Below are 22,409 nucleotides of genomic sequence, written 5' to 3'. Positions count from 1 at the left end.
CAGACAGTGTATTAAAGTACACAACTATGAGCAATGTGGCCTAGTTAATTATAAGAGTTTCCAGGAACATGGCATATTCTGGGAATTACAGTCTATACACGTATTGAACTGTAGCAGGAATGATTATCAGCATAGTTTCTATCCACAGCCAACCAGACTGTAGTAATATCCCAAGGGATTCTAATATCTGAAAAACAGGGCATACATATATTGCTCTTGCAACAGTTGATGACATTACCAACTCATACAATGCAGGAACTAAATTCCCTAGATCCTTTCTTTACACAGTGCTTGGTGTAAATGATTCCAGAGATTATTACAGAATATCTTAAGTTACACCCTGATGGTAGAGACTGAGCTGGAAATAAAGTAGATGCACTCTCCCAGGCTCTGCTCACAAAGAAAGATCAATCTGCTTGGTATGCCAAAATAAGAAACCACTTACTGTAGAATGTGCAGGTTTTCCTGCATGATCTGCCATTTTAACAACAGTTAACAATTTTGTCAATTAAATTATTGTCATTGTTATGATTCAAAGTTAACAGCCACTGAAACAAATGGGGCAATTCATGCTTCTCTGAATCATAGTTTCAGGTTGTCTGTGGAATCAGGAAGATATCACTCCACTGTGTTAGACTTGGTTCACATTTGAAAATTTTTCAACCATAAGAGCTAGAGAATTGATGTTAATTGAAAGTTTAGAGTTTGGAGCACAAGATGAGGTAGGATCAGAGTCTAAAATAGGGAAAGAATAAGTAAATAATTACTTAGACAAGATAGATGTCTTCAAATCACCATGGCATCATGAAATGCATCCTAGAATACTCAAGGAGCTGACTGAGGAGATATCTGAGCCATTAGCTCTTATCTGTGAAAAGTCATGGAAGACAGGAGACATTCTAGAAGACTGGAAAAGGGCAAATATAGTGCCCATCTATAAAAAGGGAAATAAGGACAACCCGGGGAATTACAGACCAGTCAGCTTAACTTCTGTACCTGGAAAGATAATGGAGCAAATAATTAAGCTATCAATTTGCAAACACCTTGAAGATAATAAGGTGATAAATAACAGTCAGCATGAATTTGTCAAGAACAAATCTTGTCAAGCCAACCTAATAGCTTTCTTTGACAGGGTAACAAGTGGTAGATGTGGTCTATCTTGACTTTAGTAAGGCTTTTGATACTGTCTCTCGTGACCTTCTAATAAACAAACTAGGGAAATACAACCTAGATGGAGCTACAAAAAGGTGGGTGCATAACTGGTTGGAAAACCGTTTCCAGAGAGTAGTTATCAGTGGTTCACAGTCATGCTGGAAGGGCATAATGAGTGGGTTCCTGCAGGGATCAGTTCTGGGTCCAGTTCTGTTCAATATCTTCATCAATGATTTAGATAGTGGCATAGAGAGTACACTTATAAAGTTTGTGGACGGGTACCAAGCTAGGAGGGGTTGCAAGTGCTTTGGAGGATAGGATTAAAATTCAAAATGATCTGGATAAACTGGAGAAATGGTCTGAAGTAAACAGGATGAAATTCAATAAGGACAAATGAAAAGTACTCCATTTAGGAAGGAACAATCAGTTGCACACATACAAAATGGGAAATGACTGCTTAGTAAAGAGTTCTGCGGAAATGGATCTGGGGGTCATAGTGGATCACAAGCTAAATATGAGTTAAAAGTATAATGCTGTTGCAAAAAAAAGCAAACATCATTCTGGGATGTATTAGTAGGAGTATTGTAAGCAAGGCACAAGAAGTAATTCTTCCGCTCTACTGTGCACTGATTAGGCCTCAACTGGAGTATCATGTCCAGTTCTGGGTGCCACATTTCAGGAAAGATGTCGACAAATTGGAGAAAGTCCGGAGAAGAGCAACAAAAATGATTAAAGGTTTAGAAAACATGACATATGAGGGAAGATTGAAAAAATTGGGTTTGTTTAGTCTGGAGAAGAGAAGACTGAGAGGGGACATGGTAACAGTTTTCAAGTACATAAAAGGTTGTTACAAGGAGGAGGGAGAAAATTATCGTTCTTAACCTCTGAGGATAAGACAAGAAGCAATGGGCTTAAGTTGTAGCAAGGGAGGTTTAGGTTGTACATTAGGGAAAACTTCCTAACTGTCAGAGTGGTTAAGCACTGGAATAAATTGCTTAGGGAGGTTGCGGAATCTCCATCATTGGGGATTTTTAAGAGCAGGTTGGACAAGCACCTGTCAGGGATGGTCTAGATAATACTTAGTCCTGCCTTGAGTGCCGGGGACTGGATTAGATGACCTCTCGAGGTCCCTTCCAGTTCTATGATTCTATGATAGCCTTTTCAAAAAATAAAATAAAAGTGCTGTCTTGCCAAGCCAGTGTGAGCTATTCTAGTGTGCCCTTGCTTGAAACCCTGCACTCCGGTAAGTGAAGGAAGGACTGATTTTACGGACCATTGTTTTATTTTTTAAGTGTCATATTACTGACAACATACAGCTGTCATTACAAGGGAAGAAATTTCATTTTAAACCCTGTTTTTAAAGATGTTTATAACTTTCTGGGAAAGTGGGGGAATGGCTGATATTTTTCCCCCCTTCAGTCCAAAGATGAATTTTTTTTTAAAATTTAACATTTTTTCAGTAATTTTGAATTAACAGATCATGGTAATAGAAGACTTTCCCAGCACACTCTTTTTTATTCTCATGACTCCCAAAATTTAAACTTGCCGTGGACTTGGTTGTCAATAAAGAGGGATACCATGGATTGGTTGGACAAAATTTAATGAAAAAATTGTATTGAAAATTGTGTACTACATGTGTTTGGTATTCCACTTTCCACTAAGGGCCAAATTCTGTCAATTCCGCCTATCCCCATTGACTAAATGAGAACCATCTACATAGAATGGGACTGAATTTTGCCCTAAGCTTTTAACTTGCTAGGCAGGATTCACATACTACGTGTTAAGATAAATGCACCTTTGTATAGTTTAATTACTAATCAATTTATTTGAATGTCTCATAACTCTTAAAGTTTGCAGAGCTTGAGTTACAAAAAAGGACTTGGTGTGTTTATGTGCTGTCTTTTAAATAAACACAGGTGTACAGATCCAGGGCATTCCCTTTTATATCCATTCTTTTGATGTATTAACTGATTCTGTTAGCAATCTGCTGTTGAATAAAATCATTAATGAAAAGAGGCCATTCCACCAGTGATGTCTGTTGTATTCATTGCATGGAAATGATCCACAAAGAAGGGCTGCTTCACATTATAGTGTAGATTTGTAGAATAGTGCAAGTACAAACATCAAACTGAGATCGACAGATATTCCAAATGCTTCCTTCAACACTGAATGTCCCTGGGCATTACATTTCCCTGTATTCCAAAAGAATAAATTCAATATACATCAGGTCCTCCAGGTCACAGTGCTTGTTTTACTGCTGTAAAAAGAGCCCTCAGGGCTTTTTCTTTTTTAAAGCTGGAAGGGCTTCACCAACACATCCTATGAAAAGTAATTGTTCCTGTTTTTGGTGTAAACTGGATACGTTCAGGTGCTCATTAGAAGAACCAACCCCAAGGATGCTGTAACTCAGGGTTACAACCTTCGGCATGCAGCCCATCAGGGTAATCCACTGGTGGGCTGTGAAACGTTTTGTTTACATTCACCATCTGCAGGCACAGTCCCCCGCAGCTCCCAGTGGCCGTGGTTCGCCATTCCTCGCCAATGGGAGCTGTAGGAATTTAGGAGAGGAGAATTGAGCCCCAGTTTATTACAGAACCCATTGTTGTTATGTGGGTTGGGGACTGTTTTGCCTCAATTCCTGTTACTCTATCTTGAGTAACATGCTTTCCCTGTGGAGACTGAGAGTTGGAATTTTAATGGACCAGTATGTTCAGTTCTCATGTAGCTCAGTTTGGAAGAATTGAAACTCAACATATTAAACACTGTGGTTCAAGTTCCATTTGGGACATGTCTGTCATGAAAGCTTGTTGACTTTGGGCCTGCTCCAAAGTCCACTGGAGACTGTGGAAAGACTCTATTGACTTCAGTGGACTTTGGAACAGGCCATTTATGAATACTGAATGAATAACTTGTCTTTGCTTTTAAGACCTTTGATGCTGAAGCCCTGTCCTGTCACCTCTTGGTTAGAATCTAGCCTTTGACTTCTGCTTTCCCTCAGATACCATTGTGCTTTTCCCAATGCTGCCACTGGGAGAAGCATAGTGGAAAAATCTGCAACACCACTATTTTGTCCTTGAAATTCCTCCTTAAAACCCACCAATGTGATGCGTGTCCCCTCCACCCCCAAATAAAAAGACAGTGGCTAGGAGGCTAGTGTGTTGTGACTGCTGTTTATTATTCTAATCATAATTGTCTCATTGATACCTTGTGTGTGTCATCCCCTCCTCCCCATTTGTTTGTTGTATTCACTTATTGATACTTTTAGATTGTAAATTCTTTGGTACAAGGGACTGTCTTTTCATGTGGCATGTCCTATGTCTAGCACTAATAAGATCCAAACCTTGATTAGGGCCTCTACATGCTTCCTTACTAGAAAATATAAATAATAATAAAGGCATTAACTGTGAACTGCAAGACCTCTAAATGTCTGGTAACCTATACACCAAAGCCTTGCATGAAATATTTACAGGAAGAATGAAATGTTGTTTCACATTAAGCAGATTATACACCTAAAATTATTTAGCTCAGAGAGGAGTCTGAAATCACAATGTCATGGTGAAGGTGTGGAACAATATATAGCCATGGATTGGTGTTTATGATGTTGAAATTACTATCTTAAATGACAGGTTTCAGAGTAGCAGCTGTGTTAGTCTGTATTCGCAAAAAGAAAAGGAGGACTTGTGGCACCTTAGAGACTAACCAATTTATTTGAGCATAAGCTTTCATGAGCTACAGCTCACTTCAACCACTGAATGCATCCGATGAAGTGAGCTGTAGCTCACGAAAGCTTATGCTCAAATAAATTGGTTAGTCTCTAAGGTGCCACAAGTACTCCTTTTCTTTTTATCTTAAATGAAGATCTAATCAGGCTGCATATAACATGATAGACTCTTTGCTGATTTTAGGTTTGTGGCATTTGGTTTATTCATATTCTGGCTGTCAGTTGGAGTTGTAGTGAGAATCATGTCTTGAAATGCTATGAAAGCCATATGATTGCAAGGACAATCACATTGGACTGATCCAGCCAGGGATGGTGATCTATTGTCTTTGATGTACGCTTCCGTATACAATAAGTATGTCACACTGCAAAGTGCAAGAGGTCCATTGATAAGTATTTAACTGGACTAATTAGAATGGCTCAGCTGGGCATACCTCTGTACTCTGTGCATAGAATTTTCAATGTAAGATTTATTTTTCGGAACTAAGGTCAGGCATAATGGTTCATCACCATGAAATCTGTTATTTTACTTAGCAGCCTTCAAACAAATTTGAGGAGATGAACACGATTAGTGATATCAGACTTTCCTTGTAAATTTTGTCCAGAACTTTGTCACCAACACTTTTTTTTTTAAAAAAAAGTTTCTTTGATAGTGGGTGTACGACATGTCCAAAAAGTAATCATTTAGGTTGTGGGATCAAAAATAGAAAGATACAGATTGTTCCCTGTTTTCTTATAAGAAATAGTTATGCAGCAGAAGACACATGAGACTGTAGGTTCATAATCACCTTCATGTCATAGAGGGTCTCTTATTGTATGATCACTTTCCCTTTGTTCACTTGCTGAAATGTTGCATAATCCTTTAAAGATATGCCGCGTTGCTATATCTGTCTTTATAACTTGAAATGTAAACTTCAAAAAATGCACAGTATAGCCTGTATGTATTCTAAAAATGGAAGACATAATGAGATATATTTCTATAATTTATGCTTCTTTTTTTGATGTTATGCCAGGCGACATCATCAATGTGCTCTTGGTCGTTAAGGCTTGCGCCTGCACTCAAAGAAGTAAATGGGGGTATTGTCATTGGCTTCAAATGGAGCAGAATCGAGCCCTCAGTTTCTAGCCTTGCACATGTGGGATCTGGTGGCAACTCACTTCCCCAGCTTGTCTAATAGTGTCCTAATTTAAGAGTAACAGCAAAGCTCACCTGTTTAATCAGACTGTTGCTGTGGTTCTAGGTGTGGAATTTTATACTCCTTGACTATTGGCAAGCCAGTTGAATATATATCAGTAAAAACAGACATTTCAACCAAAATAATGAACTTAAGTCAGAGAAAGTCTTGTACAACAGTACAAAAGTTTCTTGAAGGACAATATCTTGTTCTACATTCATTCTAGAACCTTTCCAGAGTACCTAATTGTTTGCTTTGTTTCCTCACAGATGAGTCACCTCCTAAGGAAGTCAGCAGGGTAAGTACTGCTTTACACATATCTCTCCATCCCACACTAGAAAAAAAAAAAGAGGTCTCTCTGGCCCACTGGTCACCTGAGGTAACTTTCTTTCAGTCTCTGATCAAGGCTGTGCTCTATTCCCTGAATGAATCAGATCTCCAGAGAAGTGTATCTAACTGACAACTTGCAGAGCAATTAAAATACAAAATCCTATTATTCAAAACATTTGATTAGTTGTAAATGAGTGAAGGTCACGTCTTTTCATTAGCAAAATATGGGAGCTTATACAGGAGCTACTGGTATGATCCCATGTGAACAAGGCTGCTTAAACGAAAACAGGAAATTCATAGCAACTTTGAACGTTCTGACTAGTTGTTAATATGACTACCCGCTATTTAATCAGTATTACTACCATGAGAGATGGCATGCATGATACTATTGAAGAGGAAACAAGGCAAGGATTATGTCCTATATAATTCTGCCCTTTGAGATATGGTAGGGTACAGAAGAACTAAATTCACTGATGTAAAATATTTTGCAATCTATTGAATGAAAACTAATATGACACAACTTCAGTGTTTGAGAATTATGTATTTCTTTCTGTCTCAGTGCCCTATTTATCTGGGTGATATATACAATGAACAAATACTTCATGTTGAAAGAGTTACCATAGTCTACCATGTAGTATCTTGTGGTAACTAGGTGGTGATGTCTTTCTGCTCCCATGTTGTACCTTGATATTTTGGTAAATAATTCTGCTCTGTTTGCATTCTTAACCTTCCATCTGCCACACAAACAAATGGTTGCCACCTTTTTTATTCCTTCTAAAAACACTTCTCTGCTTTTCCCTTTTTCACTGTTGACTCTCTTCCACCCGTGACATTACCATGTCTGTCGTGTCATGAGCCAGTCATAGATATAATCATGTAATTAAGGGACATCAACAGCCTTTTCTACACTTCGCTTATGAATGGTGGATTTGCTTCATGCATCAGCCCTAGCCAAACGATGGTCTTTTTCAGTGCCCTTCTTCTTTCACACCTATTAATGCTGCCCTCACAGCGGGGGAAAAAAAAAGGAACATCAGCCCAATAACCATCAATCTTATGATAACTTTGAATAAGCTAAAGGTAGAAAGTTTTATAGACAATCAAGTTCAGTATCTCTTTCAGTCAGAATATTTGTTTACATTTTTTCCTCAAGATTTACAAATGTTATTTTATTTTGTTGATACATTTTTCATGTAGCAACTTTAATTTTTAACAGTATCAAAAGTCACCACAGAAGACTACAACATAGAAAAACAAATCTAGAGTAACAATACTAATACTTTAAAAGGAATTTAAGTATATACTGCACTTAAAGGTAAAACCAACAGTAATCAGTTTATTATTTAAGCATATTTTCAACACATTTGTCATCCAAACCTTTTAGTATATCTGTCTGTGAGGGAGAAGTGATAATAAAATAACCTTTTAAGAAAACCTTCTGCCCAGAAATAGGTTAGAATCTTTTAAATGGGTGGAAATTTAAAGATTAAGGACCTACTATAAAGTCAGTCTTTCCAAATTTCTTAAACATTACTAAGATCACGTCTTGACATGATTATAATCCTTATAACAATGACACAGCATAAAATAAAAGTTAGACAAGGAAGAGGAAATAAAAAAGCACTGTGTAGCATTAGTTACTTTTCTGACACTATCCTGGTATTTAAGTTATTAATATAAATAATTATACATGTGTAAAATAATTACTCTCAAACAAATACAGTAGCATCAGTGTCTGAATCAGGACTAGCCTTTCAGGTTTCAGTTTCACACCCAGAATTGTATTGTACATCTGCAGTTTTCATCTTCACTGTGGTCTGAGTCTTTAAGGGGATAAGTCTAGTAGAGACTGTTTATCCAAGATATGTGAAATCTGTTGAAATTCCGGGGATTACATGCATGGTTTTTTGAACCCAACTACTGAGTGCAAATTGTGTACTGTAATCTTGAAACACCGTATCTTGTTTTATGAAAGAAATAAGCATTGTACAATTCATCTTTTCCAGGCATGCACTTACAAAACTGTTAGTCGCTATCAGAAAGATGTTTCTATGGCAAGAGTCCTAGACTGTTGTGTTTTGAGAAGTAGCTCAACCAATCACCACCCTCACGCTACAGCTAATTTCATTGGTTGTAATCAGTGATATTAGGAAGACTGAACGGATAGTGGGTTGCTTGGCCCAATTGCCACAGTTCTTTAGGGGTTGATTTGCCACTCATACAACTCAGCACTAACTCCCTATCACAATCCACACAAAGGAACACAAAATTTTCCAGCATAAACTACACGCAAATCAACACACAAACCCCCAGCACAGTCCCCAGACAAAAATCAGTCAAACCACCCACAAAGCAATGCAAATCAGCACACACACTGACCCCAGACACACACAGCCCCTCACTGTAACATGCACCTCTCATTTGCCACCCACACAAATCAACACATATCTCCCAGCACAATGCACACATTTGCCCAAGTCATCAGTTTAAGGCTTGTTAGAGCTACCTGGGCATGGAGTCTAGAACCTTCTACCCCTACCACCTCCCTAACTAGCTGCCAATATGGAGAGTTCTGCAAACAGTCACTTGGTTGAGCTGTGCATGCATCAAACCTAGATTCATTAAAATGATCATGGTGTGGGAGGAGTAACTAATGAGAGGGTAACTAGTGTGTAACTGCTGTTTTCTTAACCAAAATCATAGAAAAGAAGAAACGCCACCTCACTCATCTCAGAACAATCTGAACCTAATTGTAATTTGTTATATTTACCATATAAAAGCATAAACTTGAGCGGCGAAGCCAAAGGTATCATGTGCGTGTGTGTGTGTAATTCTGAGTATTGAACTTTCCCCTTAGTTTCCTCCAAAACATCCTGTACAGTGGGAGAAATTTGTGCCTTTTTAGTTTTTCTAGTTTCTGTAAAATCAAAATCTATTTCTGAATAAATAAAAGTTCCTGAGATTGGAGATGTTTAGTTTCCTTACCTGTAGTTTTATTTCTCACAATGGAGGGAATCAACTGGTCTTATCATTACTCATTAGGTAAGCCTTACTAATTTCACAGCAATACAGGCATCTTAAGCTCTTCCCCCCGACCACCCTTTCCTTCCTCCCGGCTTTGAGTTCAGACTCCTTTTGTGAGTCTGCTGCAGGACCATACTCTTATTACAAGTGAAATCTTCTGAACCTGAAACTATGTAAACTAGTTAGAAGAGACAGGTAATACCACTGTAGATTGTAAATTTAATAGAATAAAGACTATAACATCTACAGTCTGTTTTATCAAAAACATTTTGATATATAGGAAGAGTTTATCCAAGCCAGATGCTTTCTGTTATGGGAAATAAAATTTACAAGTAAGGAAACTAATTGTCTCTTTCTCAGTCATGTATAGTCATGTATCTGGACATTGCTTACGGGAAGTAATAAGAAGTAGGCTGATTCTTAGAGTGACAGCTGTTTCCCAAAATAAGTGGAAGGGCTGCAAATAGCAATCTGCACCTCCCACCAGTTCCTGCTCCCCTGAGGTTGATTGTATTTTTTAAGTGAAAAACTGGGGCACTTTACAGAAAAGGAAAGTGTGGGAGAAAACAATAGTTTTACCCTGTTACTCCTTAAGTATTCTCTCGTAAACCAATTTCTGCTCCTCCAATCTAGGTCTGATCCTACCATCTCCTGCTCAATTCACACACAATCTCATTCATCAGTTGACTCCCCTGCCAACCTAACACATACTTTTCCAGCTCACAATCTCCCAAATCCTCACCAGCGCAAGAAATAGCCCTCCACATACTCACTCTCCTCTTCCTATTTAACATTTCTATAGTGTGACAAAGTTCCTGCTCCACCTTGGTGGGTCTTGTACTTATTGGCGGATTTGCTTCCCTTGGAGCTTCACGGCAGCCCTCAGCTTGGCCGTTTTTCTGAATTCACAGTCCAGGTTGACTCCTCCTATGTCTGACCAGGAGTTGGGAGGATTTGGGGGGAACCCGGGACCGCCTTCTACTCCGGGTTCCAGCCCAGGGCCCTGTGGAATGCAGCTGTCTAGAGTGCCTCCTGGAACAGCTGTGCGACAGCTACAACTCCCTGGGCTACTTCCCCATGGCCTCCTCCCAACACCTTCTTTATCCTCACCATAGGACCTTCCTCCTGGTGTCTGAAAATGCTTGTACACCTCAGTCCTCCAACAGTCCGCGTTCTCACTCTCAGCTCCTAGTGCTTCTTGCTCCCAGCTCCTCACACGCACTCCACAAACTGAAGTGAGCTCCTTTTTAAAACCCAGGTGCCCTGATTAGCCTGCCTTAATTGATTCTAGCAGCTTCTTGATTGGCTGCAAGTGTTCTAATCAGCCTGTCTTAATTGTCTCCAGAAGATTCCTGATTGTTCTGGAATCTTCCCTGTTACCTTACCCAGGAAAAAGGGATCTACTTAGCCTGGGGCTAATATACCTGCCTTCTATTACTCTCCTATAGCCATCTGGCCCGACCCTGTCACATATTACCCCCACTCCCCCACCACCCGCTCAACACTATGGGGTTGGGCAACTTGGGACGTCAGGCAGTATACTCGTGACAAGCCATCTGCATTGCCATGGTGGCTTCCAGCCCAGTGTTATATGGTGAATTGGAAAGGTTGTAGGGACAGGAACCATCTGGTCACCCTTGCGTTCTTCTCTTTATTTTGCTGCATCCACTGGAGGGGTGCATGGTCGGTCACAAGGGTAAACCGTCATCCCAGAAGGTAATAACATAGGGTTTCCATGGCCCATTTCACAGCTAGGCACTCTCTTTCAACCACGGCATACTTCTGGTCTCTCGGGAGGAGTTTCCTGCTGATGTAGAGGATTGGGTGTTCTTCATCTCCGACCATCTGCGATAGGACAGCTCCCAATCCTACTTCAGATGCATCTGTTTGTAAAATGAATTCTTTGTTGAAGTCTGGGGCTATAAGCATGGGGTTACTGCAGAGGGCTGTCTGTAGATCCATGAATGTTTTCTCTGCAGCATCTGTCCACTTCACCATGTCTGGACCCTGGGCTTTTATCAGGTCTGTCAGGGGACTTGCTCTGGTAGCAAAATGGAGAATAAATCATCGGTAGTACCCCACCACACCCAGGAATGCCCAGACTTGCTTTTTCCGATTCAGCCGGGGCCAATTTTGGATAGCCTCTAGTTTGTTTAGTTGGGGCTTCACCATGCCCCTTCCTACAATGTAGCCAAGGTATTTAGCCTCGGCTAGCCCGATAGCACACTTGGCTGGGTTGGCTGTGAGGCCAGCCCGTCTTAGCGTGTCCAGAACTGCTTCCACCTTTCCTAAGTGGGTTTCCCAGTTGGGGGTGTGAATAACCACATCATCCAGGTATGCCGCTGCATAACTGGTATGGGGCCGTAGGAGCTTGTCCATAAGACGTTGGAAGGTGGCAGGTGCCCCATGCAGTCCAAAAGGAAGAACAGTATATTGAAACAGACCCTCTGGTGTAGAGAATGCCGTCTTTTCTTTCTCATCTTTGGCAAAGGGAATCTGCCAGTATCCCTTTGTTAAATCAAGGGTGGTCAAAAATCGGGCATGGCCCAGGTGGTCAACTAACTCATCGATACGGGGTATGGGGTATGCATCGAATTTGGATATCTCATTCAGCCGGCGAAAGTCATTACAAAACCTAGTGGTGTCATCAGGTTTGGGCACCAACACAATCGGGCTTGACCACTGACTGTGGGACTCTTCGATGACTCCCAGCTCCAACATCCTTTTTACCTCTGCCTTGATCTCCTCCCTTTTTGCTGCTGGGACCCGATAGGGCCTTAAAGTTACCTTTGCCCCAGGGTCTGTGATAATGTGGTGATATGCTTTGGTGGTCCGACCTGGTTTGGTTGAAAACACGTCCTGGTATCGGTTGATCATCTCACTTACCTCCTTCTGGTTTGGTGTCAGATCAGTGGATATCCTGATCTGCTCCTGCATATTATTTCCCTGGATGGGGGTCTCTTGGGGCACTACACACGCCTCTCGTTGGTGCCAAAGCTTTAAGAGGTTAATGTGATAAATTTGTTCTTGTTTCCGGCATCCTGGTTGCCACACCGTGTAGGTTAGTTCCCCCACGAGTTCAACCACCTCATAGGGCCCCTGTCATTGGGCCAAAAGCTTGCTTTCTGCCATGGGTACCAACACCATCACCGATCCCCTGGTTGGAACTGTTGGACTTTTGCCTGGCGATTGTAATGGGTTTGCTGGGCCTCCTGCGCCTTTTCCAAATGTTCCCGTACAATAGGGGTGACCCGGGCTATCCGTTCTCGCATCTGCAACACATGGTCAATTATATTTCTCCCCTCATTGGGTTCCTCTTCCAAGATTTCTTTTGCAATATCTAGTATGCCACGGGGGTGGCGTCCATACAGTAATTCAAAGGGGGAAAACCCAGTTGAGGTCTGAGGTACCTCCCGGATTGCAAACATAAGGTAGGGTAGTAGGGTGTCCCAATCCTTCCCGTCTCGACTTACCACTTTCCTTATCATTGCCTTGAGGGTTCGGTTAAACCTTTCTACCAGCTGTGATGGGGCAAGGCCAGATGGCTATGGAAAAGTAGTGGGAGATAGATATATTAGATCCAGGCTAAACAAATCCCTAGTTAAAACTAGTTAACTAAACTTGTTAAAAGCCTCCCAGTTAGTCAGGTGGGTGTGCATGTCAGGAGCTGTGGGAGGAAGTTGCGCTGTTGGAGAGACTGAGTAGTACACTCCATATCAGGCACAAGGAAGGAGGCCCTGAGGTAAGGGTGAAGTGGAGCTTGAGGAAGTGAGGGCTGCCATGCGGGAAGTAGCCCAGGGAATTGTACGTCATGTTTAAAAGGTCAGCTACCATAGCTGATACTATTAGGGTCCCTGGGCTGGAGTCCGGAGTAGAGGGTGGGCCCGGGCTCCCCCCCAACCTTTGCCCCCTGGTTAATCACTGAGACTGGGAGACAACAGAGACTGTGCAATGAAGGATAACTTCTCCTCACCTCCCTTGCTGGCTTATGATGAAAATGGCTCAGTAGACTGTGACCCTTGTCTCTAGAGAGAGAAGGGTTACATGGAGGGTCACAGTGAGCCTCTGAGGCTAGTGAAGTCCGCCAGGAAATGTGGGACCCACGGAGGCAAGGACAGAGCTTTGTCACACAGCCCATCAGTCTGCGGATGATAGACTGAAGTTCTCAGGGTATGTATATGGAGCAGCGTACAGAGGTCCTTCATTAGCTTCGACATAAATGGGGTACCTTGGTCTGTTAATATCTCCTTTGGTAGCCCCACTCAGGCAAAGATTCCCACCAACTCTTTAGCTATCGTTTTAGAGGCCGTGTTCCGCAGGGGGACGGTTTCTGGGTAGCGAGTAACATAATCCAGAACGACAAGTATATATTGGTGGCCCCGGGCCGTCTTCTCCAGGGGTCCCACTAGATCCATGGCTATTCACTCCAAGGGGACCTCTATGATGGGAAGGGGTACTAAAGGTGCCCTCAAGTGGGGACTGGGACTGTTCAGCTGACACTCCGGGCAGGACGCACAGTACCTCCGCACTTCTTCATGTACTCCGGGCCAGAAGAATCGTCTCAGGACCCATGCCAGGGTCTTCTCTACCCCCAGTTGCCCCCCCAAAAGATGACTATGGGCCAGACTTAATACAGCATTCTGGTGTTTTTGAGGTACTAGGATCTGCTGTACCTTCTGCCTCTGTACTGGTGCAACCCAGTATAAGAGATTCTTCTTCATTATGAAGTAGGGTCCTGGTTCCTGGGTTTTCCCTTCCACGGGGACCCCATCTATTTCGGTCACCTCCTTCCTAATGTTGTCGTACCTTGGGTCTTCAGCCTGGTCCCGTCCAAAATTTCCTCTCCCGGGGCTAATCTGCCCGAGATCTAGGGGGCCAGTCTCTGTTGCCTCTACTGGTTCAGAGGTGTTAGGGTGTGGGTCCGACTCGGTTGCTTCTCCCTCCTGGGTGGCCTCTTTTTCAGCTGCTTGGGTCCACATACCTATGAGAGCGACCCTCTGGCTTTGGGCCAGTATTCGGGTTCCCAAGGCCTTAGCTGCCCTTCTTTCCCTTTTCATCTTTCTACGCTGTCTGGGAGTGGAGAACAAATCTGGAGATATTTCAGAGAAGGTTGGGGGTTGACAGTCTACTGTGGATGCTACTTTCAGGGCTTCCCCCTTTCTCCAGTTCGCCTACCGGGAGTAAGTCTTCAAACCCTGGGAAGTCTCTCCCTAAGAGCACTGGATAGGGGAGTTTAGGGACTACATTTGCTGCTACCTCAGTAATGTTCCCCTGAATCTCGATTTTTACTGGGATGGTGGGGTAATAACCAACTGTCCCATGGACGCATGTTATCCCCATATGCTTAGCCCACAGCAGCTGACTACATTTCACAAGCTTCCCCGAGACAAGCGTGATAGCACTCCCCGAATCAACCAGTGCTGTGGTCTCTACCCCATTTAGCTTCACTGGTCTAGTGTACATATGTGGGATTAGTGAGACCCCCACAAGGTGGATTAGGGAGCATGGGTCTGCCCAGTTCCCCAGGTTACACTGTATAGGCTCCTCGGCATTGGGACACTGTGCAGCTATGTGTCCCCACTCCCCGCAGGCGTAACATCTGTATGGAGCCCTCGACATTCCCCGGTCTCTGGGTTTGGGTAGTCTAACATCACGATCCTCTTCCCCCTCAGTGCTCTGACTCTTTGTAACTTCTGGTGGTCCTTCAGCCCCTCTCTTTTTCCACCTGGGTTCTCCTGGTGGCCCAGTCCCCCGAGCTCTAGGGCTTGGTGCTGCTAGTTTAACCTGGGGTGATTCTTCCTTAACTGGTCGGGTCAGCTCCCTTGCCGTCCTTTGCCTTTCTACCAGCGCGACAACCTCGTCGTAGGTGGAGGGTTCGTTCTGGCTTACCCAGGCGGCGAAGGTCTGGTGGTAGTCCTCTCATGTACCGGTTGATGACCAGAACCTCTAGTATCTCCTCCGGACACCTGGACTCAGTTTGTAACCGCTTTTGTGCGAGATGGATGAGGTCATATAATTGGGACCGTGAGGTTTTGTTTTCCTGGTACCTCCATTCATGATATCACTGGGCCCGCACTGCGGTCATTACCCCAGATCTGGCCAGGATCTCTGCTTTCAGCTGGGGGTAGTCTGCCGCAGCCTCTTCAGGGAAATCATAATAAGCCTTCTGTGCCTCCCCACACAGGAATGGAGCGAGGATGCCAGACCACTGTTCTCGGGGCCAAACCTCCCACAAGGCTGTCCTCTCAAAGGCCAGGAGGTATGCCTCTACATCATCCTCCCGCATAATTTTCTGCAGCCAATTGCTGGCCTGCATGGTCTGCGTCCCATCATGGCTGCAGTTCAGCTCTGTAAGGGCCTTTACCTGGTTTGCCGCAACATAGCCCAGTCTTGAGCAAACCTTAAGTGAACAAAGACACAGGTTTTGCACAACCCTGAAGCCTCTCTGAGCCTTACTGGGGCATCAGGCGGGCCCCAGGAAGAGGGGTGGGTCGTGGATCCTGTTACAGAAACTCAGTGTCAGAATTCTTCTCCCTACAACCTGACACTCATCACCAGCACCGGGCTCAGAAGCTCCAGTCCGCCCTGCTCAGAAATTCCCCATGACTTGTTGCTGGGTCTGGAAAAGCAGTAGCAGAGGCTGTAGGGAGCATGTGATCTGGAATAGCCTGTTCTGTGTCTTCTCCATATGGTGCATGGACTTCAGGAGTTTGAAAGAGAATGTACAAAGAGTGCTAGATTCTGCACCTGTGGGGTTAGAGTCAGCGAAGCCTGTATTCCCTATTTTATACCGCTTTCCTCTGAGGCTTGCAGTCTGTGTGCTGAGGGCCAAAAGTCCCCTGGTGGCAGTCATATATATTGCAGCTTCTAGGGGCTGGAACAGCTTCTGCTCCCCCAAGAGGCAGGGGGCCTGGAACAGTTTTTATAGTCGGGGTTCTGAGAGCCATTGAACCAAACTGTAAACCTTGTATATAATGGAAATCACTTCCACCCAGGAGGTGCGGCAGCACCCCCACTACCTGTAGTTTCAGCATGTATGCCAGGAGTCCTGCCAGTAGCATCAGGTGCTACTGCACCCTGCAGTACATCAGTAACACTACACAGTTGTGACATTACTGGTGCAAGTTAGCCCCATTAGCTACTCGTGGCTAACTGCTCCTTCTGGGAAAGGAAGAAACATCAATATAGGGCAATATTTTCCCCTCTAAAACAGTGGTGTCCAAGCTTTTCAGCCTGAAGTCCAAAATATAATTTCAAAAAGGTGGGGAAACGATCCAAGGCCAGAAGGGACCATTGTGATAATCTAGTCTGACGTCCTGTATAACATAGACAGTAGAACTTCCCCAAAATAATTCCTAGAGCATAGGTTTTAGAAAAACATCCAGTGTTGATTTAAAAATTAGCAATGAGGGAGAATCCATCATGACACTTGATAAAGTGTTCCAATAGTTCATTATTCTCACTGCTAAAAAATTGTGCCTTAATTCCAGTGTTAATTTGTCCTAAATTCAATTTCCAGCCATTGGATCATGTTATACCTCTCTCAGATAGATTGAAGAGCCTATTATTAAATCTTTGTTTCCTATGTAGATACTTACAGACTGTAATCAAGTCACAGCTTAGCCTTCTCTTTGATAAGATAAATAAGGTGGAGCTCTTTGGGTCTATCGCTATAAGGCATATTTTCTAATCCTTTATACATTCTCATGGCTCTTCTCTGAAGCCTCTTCAATTTATCAGCTTTCTTCTTGAATTGTCTACACCAGAACTGGACACAGTATTCCAGCATCGGTCACACCAATGCCAAATATAAAGGTAGCCTCTCTACTCCTACTCAAGAAACCCATTATACCTCCAAGGATCACATTAGCCCTTTTGGCCATAGCATTGTATTGGGGCTCATGTTTAGCTGATTATCCACCATGACCCCCAAATCTGTTTTAGAATCACTGCTTCCCAGGATAGAGTCTGCCATCCTGTAAGTATGGCCTACGTTCTCTGTTTCTAGATGTATATATCTACATTTAGCTGTATTAAAATGCACGTTGTTTGCTTGTAGGGTGACCAGATATCCAAATTTTATAGGGACAGTCCCGATTTCTGGGTCTTTTTCTCACATAGGCACCAATTATCCCCCAACTCCTGTCCCGATTTTTGGCACTCGTTATCTGGTCAGCCTATTTGCTTGTGATCTGCAATCTTTGTTCGTGATAAATTTGTTTTCTTCCAGGTCATTGATAAAAATGTTAGAGTGAAGGGCTAAGAACAGATCCCTGTGAGACCCCTCTAGAAACACACCTGCTCAATGATGATTCCTCATTTACAATCACATTTTGAGACCTATCAGTTAGCCAGTTTTTTAATTTCATTTAATGTGTGCAATGTTAATTTTATATTCTAGTTTTTTATCAAAATGTTGTGCAGTATCAAGTCAAACACCTTACAGAAGTCTAAATATATTACATCAGCACTATTATCTTTACCAACCAAACCTGTAATCTCATCCAAAAAAAAAGATATCCAATTAGTTTGAAAGGATCTGCTTTTCATAAATCCATGTCGATTGGCATTGATTACTTTGCCCTTCTTTAATTCTTTAGTAATAAAGTCCTTATTATCAGCTAAGCTGCTCTATTATCTTGTCTGAGATCAGTCTCAGACTGACAAGCCTATAATTACCTGGGTCATCCCATTTAAACTTTTAAATATTGGGACAATGTTCACTTTATTCCAGTCTTCTGGATCTTCCCCAGTGCTCGAAAACTTATTGAAAATCCATATTAATGGTCCAGCGAGCTCCTCAACAAACTCTTTTAAAACTATTCCATGCAAAGTATATGGACCTGCTAATTTTAAAATGTCTCATTTTAGTAGTTTCTGTTTAACGTCCTCCTGAGATACTAGTGGAATGGAAACAGTATTGTTATCCGCATATGATGAGACTATATAATCTGCTTTTTCCCCAAATACAGAACAGAAATATTTATTGACTACCTCTGCCTTTTCTGCATTATTATTGAACAAAGAAATAGAACTAAAACATTTCTTTGTTTACTTTTTGTAATTTTTCATTTTATTTGCTCACTTAGTTTGGATGAAGGGAAGCTGGAAGAATCATAGGCTGCATCAGTCAAGGATGGAATATCAGCCTTGTAGTGCTCAGTGAAAGAATTTTAAACCTGAAAGGGTGATATTGCGTATCAGGTTAAGGCTTTGGGAAACAATTTGTAGAATGTATTTTGCTATCCTTAGGAGGTCTCTTATGGAATGCTTTGCAAGTTAGACATATGTTTTATATGATACATCAAGCAACTGAGTACTGGAGGCCTTTGAGCTTTTTTTTTGCTTTCCCTGAAGAATAAGGTCTCTGACGTTCTCTGTTTTAATCCAATGTAGATGGACTTTTTAAAGCTGATTTCACATCCAGAGTATAAACATTAAAGAGAAAAATAGAACTCTGGTTTCTGTTTGTGTGCAAAATCAGAAGAAAAAATTAAAGATGGAGTTCTCCAAATGACAGACATCTCAAACCACTTACTCTAACAGAAGTAATTGCTAAAGGAAGGAGACTGAAACCAATATAGTGAGGTCTCCACTAGAAGATTAAAAACAAGATCGTCCAAGGGACCACAGACCCAGGCTGCACTGTGAATCTTTTTTGCACAACAGCTATGAAGAAAGGAATTGTGAAGGTATAGGAGAAGCCTGATACCAGGTTTCTTGGATTAGTAACCCTGAAGGCAAAGGACTGACGTGTTAGGTAACTGAGCCTTAATCCCTAATGCAGGCTATTTATGAGAAACTGAAAGATTTCTGAGTAAATTTATGCTGAGGTCAGTCCTCCATATCCTTTTACATGGTAGAGATGTCTGGAGGGCTTTTGAAATTAAAGGGATAGTGTGGTTATCTATAAAACTAATTTATCTGTGTACTCATCCTACTGTTAATTGTATAATTGAGGGGATATTTAATAATTTATTTTGTTCAGATTTAAAATAATTAAAATGATGCCAAAGCTCTAGATGCCCTAACACATCATTAACAATGCAGTAAAACCCCAGCAACATTAATCATCTCAACAGGAACTCAGCCAGCCAGCCAGCCACCTACTGAAACTCCTTTCCACCCCTTAATTGTTCTGGGAGTCATTTCCTCATTCCTCTCCAAAAATCCTATCAAACACATTTCTTTTGCAGCATGCTCAAAAGGCCTCCAGATTCAGGTTATTTAGGACCAAGCAGGGGGAACAGTTTCTAGAGTCATGAAGTTCTGACAGAGAATGCTGTGCCAGCTCTCCCTCTCTTTTATTGTGAGGGGATCCAGCTTGGGTATCTCCGATGACTGCAGCTGGAAGTGGGAGAGAGGCAATCCCTCAGATAGGCCAGTCCCAACTCTTTTATAGGCTTACAAATCATAAGAAACACCTTAAACTCCAGTCAAAGACCAGTGGGGCCTCAGTATAGATCTTGGAGCCAATTGAGTACAAAGCTAACTTATCTGCATACAAATGTGCAGTGCAGAATTTTGGGGTGTAAATGTGGGTGTCCCTATTCCTCAAACGTTTAATATTAGTCCCTTTGTATGTAATATGTTGTATATTAAATAAGTATGGTTCACTGCATAATTTTAATGGACTCCGTCTGGCACGCAGAGGTTAATACACAGCACTACAAATGGATGTGTGTGTATATAAAGTTGTAGACATCTTTGTTAGCATATATTGTATTATCTAAGAAACAGTATATAATAATCTAGACTGTGGTAGTGCACTGCTTACCTTCAGTAACAACCCAAAACAGGTTCAAATGTAATTGGATTGTAAATATCACTCTGCTCAAGAATTGAATTCTGAAAATAATAAACTTGAATAATTTTAGAGTTCTCCATACCCAGCAAAAATACAATTTTTGAAGTAGTTTTAAGTCTGTGTGGGAGTTTAAAGGCAATAAATGGTACATTTTCATTTCTGAAAATGTTGTAAAAAGTACTTTTGTCTGTATCACAGACAATTTACAATATAAGCAAAGAGCTCAATGAAAGCTATTTTATTGCAGAGTAAAAATGAGTACATAGATGGAAAAACCTTAAATTATTCAAAGTTCTAAAATTGAAATTTACTTGTTTTTTCCTAGCTAAATCATTTTTCTTTACACCATGTGTCATGAAAAACTAATTTTAAAATGAAACATCAGACTCCTATGTTCTGCTGTGAACTTGTTTCAGTACTCTCTTGCACAATTAAAAATGGCCTTTCAAAAGTAAAAAATGTTATGAAAAACTTTCATATAGGAATAGTTTTTTATTTTGGGGGAGAGGGGTTTTTGCAATTGAAAATGTGAATTGTGTTCTTTTGTTCCCCCCTTCCAGTTTTTTCTTTCTTTTTTTTTTAAATTCCTTTCTATCACTAAATTCAATAGATGGAGTGCTGTGTAGCATTTTTTCCTTTTTTTTTTTCCTTTTTCCATTCTGTAACTTTTCAGCATTTGCTCAACTTTTGAAAAAGTGAGAATGGAAAATGGAAAAATGAAGCTTTGTAACTCTTCCAACTTTTCAAAAGTTACAGAGTGGCAAAGTATTGAAAAATTAGAGTCCCAGAGTTAGTTTCATTTTTCCTTTTTTCATCTTTTCAAAAGTTGGAGAAGGTTTGAAAAGTCACAAAATAGCAAAAGAAAAAATGAAACGTGAAACAAAACTCCTGGACATCATTATTTTCTATTGCATTAATTGGCAAAAAGGTTTTTAAAAGGATGGAAGTGAAGGGAACTGAATCTCAAAAACTTAAAATTAAAAAAAAAATGTTTCACTTAGAACCTGGCAAAATAGAAACAACAAAGTAAAATTCTTTCAATTTTTCAACCAACTTGGGTTCAGAAATCTCAAGTAAAGGTGTTAGATTGTCTTGATATAAATATTGTCCCCCACAAAAATGGAAGTCATTCTACCAAGGATTTTCTGATCACAGAGAGTTGTTATCGCCATCAAAAATGCAAGAACCAGAATATTTCATAAACATCTGTGACGAAACTTTGAACCTAGGAACTTTTTTTCTGCATGTTATCACTTTAACTTTGTAACATTTGTGAAATATCTTTCAGTATCTGTAATGGGTGGCAAGCACCTTCTTTTGACCCATCCGGTGAACAAATGTTGGGGAACCTGTATGGAAATGCTGATTGATTCCTGCTCACTTACGGTGCAGATGTCATCTTGTTACCTGCACCCTAGGTCTGAGCAGAAATGGTTGAAAAATGGAAAGACAGTTTTGCTTAGCTGTTTCTATTTTGCAGGGTTCAAAGTGAAACAATGATTTATTTTTCCGAAAATTTCAAGTTTTTGAGTTTTTGTTCCCCCCACCCCACTCTTTTTTAACCTTTTTGTCACTGAACACATTATAAAATGATGTCCAGGAGTTCTGTTTCATGTGTCATTTTTTCTTTTATTCTTATTTTTTCTTTTCCTAGGTATGCTAGAGGTGGGTGTGGCTATCAGGGTAGAGGGTCTTGGGACAGAGGTTCTGGATGGAAAACCTAGAATCAGCCTAGTGGACATAGCTTAGGTTAAGCTTCATATTGTGCTATCGCTCTTTTACCTCCTAAGAAAGGAACTACTACAGGAAGAAGGGTGAGTTTGGGCACTAATCTTGCATATGTGTGTTCTGTGCTAGACTGAGGTAAGGACTCATTCCATTCACAGTATTAGTAAAACACTATTTGTGAATTGGAGAGGGGTCAGTCTTCTATAGCTGCCAAAACAAGGGTAAAGTCCAGAATTCTGCCTCATCTAGACATTAGAAATAACATTAGAGAGACATTAAGCATGTACAGTGTCTGTCCAAGACCGCGGGGGAATGGACTGACTGGTGAGACTATATAGAACACACAGTCCAGTTAAGAGATCTTCCATAGGGGTGCAGAACTTCTTGGGATGGAGAAACTTCTGGTGATTTGGAAAGTGAAGGACATGGCCTTCCAAGCAACCCCAGACAGTCTGACCACCCTGAATGCATCTGG

General features: G+C 41.5%; 1 protein-coding gene across 3 annotated transcripts in view; it reads left to right on the top strand.

The window, feature by feature from the left end:
- Positions 1–22,409, top strand: part of PDE10A (phosphodiesterase 10A) — a 572,670-nt gene that overhangs the window by 445,985 nt on the left and 104,276 nt on the right. For all 3 annotated transcript variants that reach the window (XM_037895130.2, XM_043543191.1, XM_043543192.1), the window contains exon 3: positions 6,315–6,343. In XM_037895130.2, the coding sequence (XP_037751058.1) occupies positions 6,315–6,343 (29 nt within the window). The remainder of the gene's footprint in view (positions 1–6,314; positions 6,344–22,409) is intronic.

Source organism: Chelonia mydas, chromosome 3, assembly GCF_015237465.2.
Source record: "Chelonia mydas isolate rCheMyd1 chromosome 3, rCheMyd1.pri.v2, whole genome shotgun sequence".
Lineage (NCBI taxonomy): Eukaryota > Metazoa > Chordata > Testudines > Cheloniidae > Chelonia > Chelonia mydas.
This window is presented reverse-complemented; position numbering and strand designations above follow the sequence as displayed.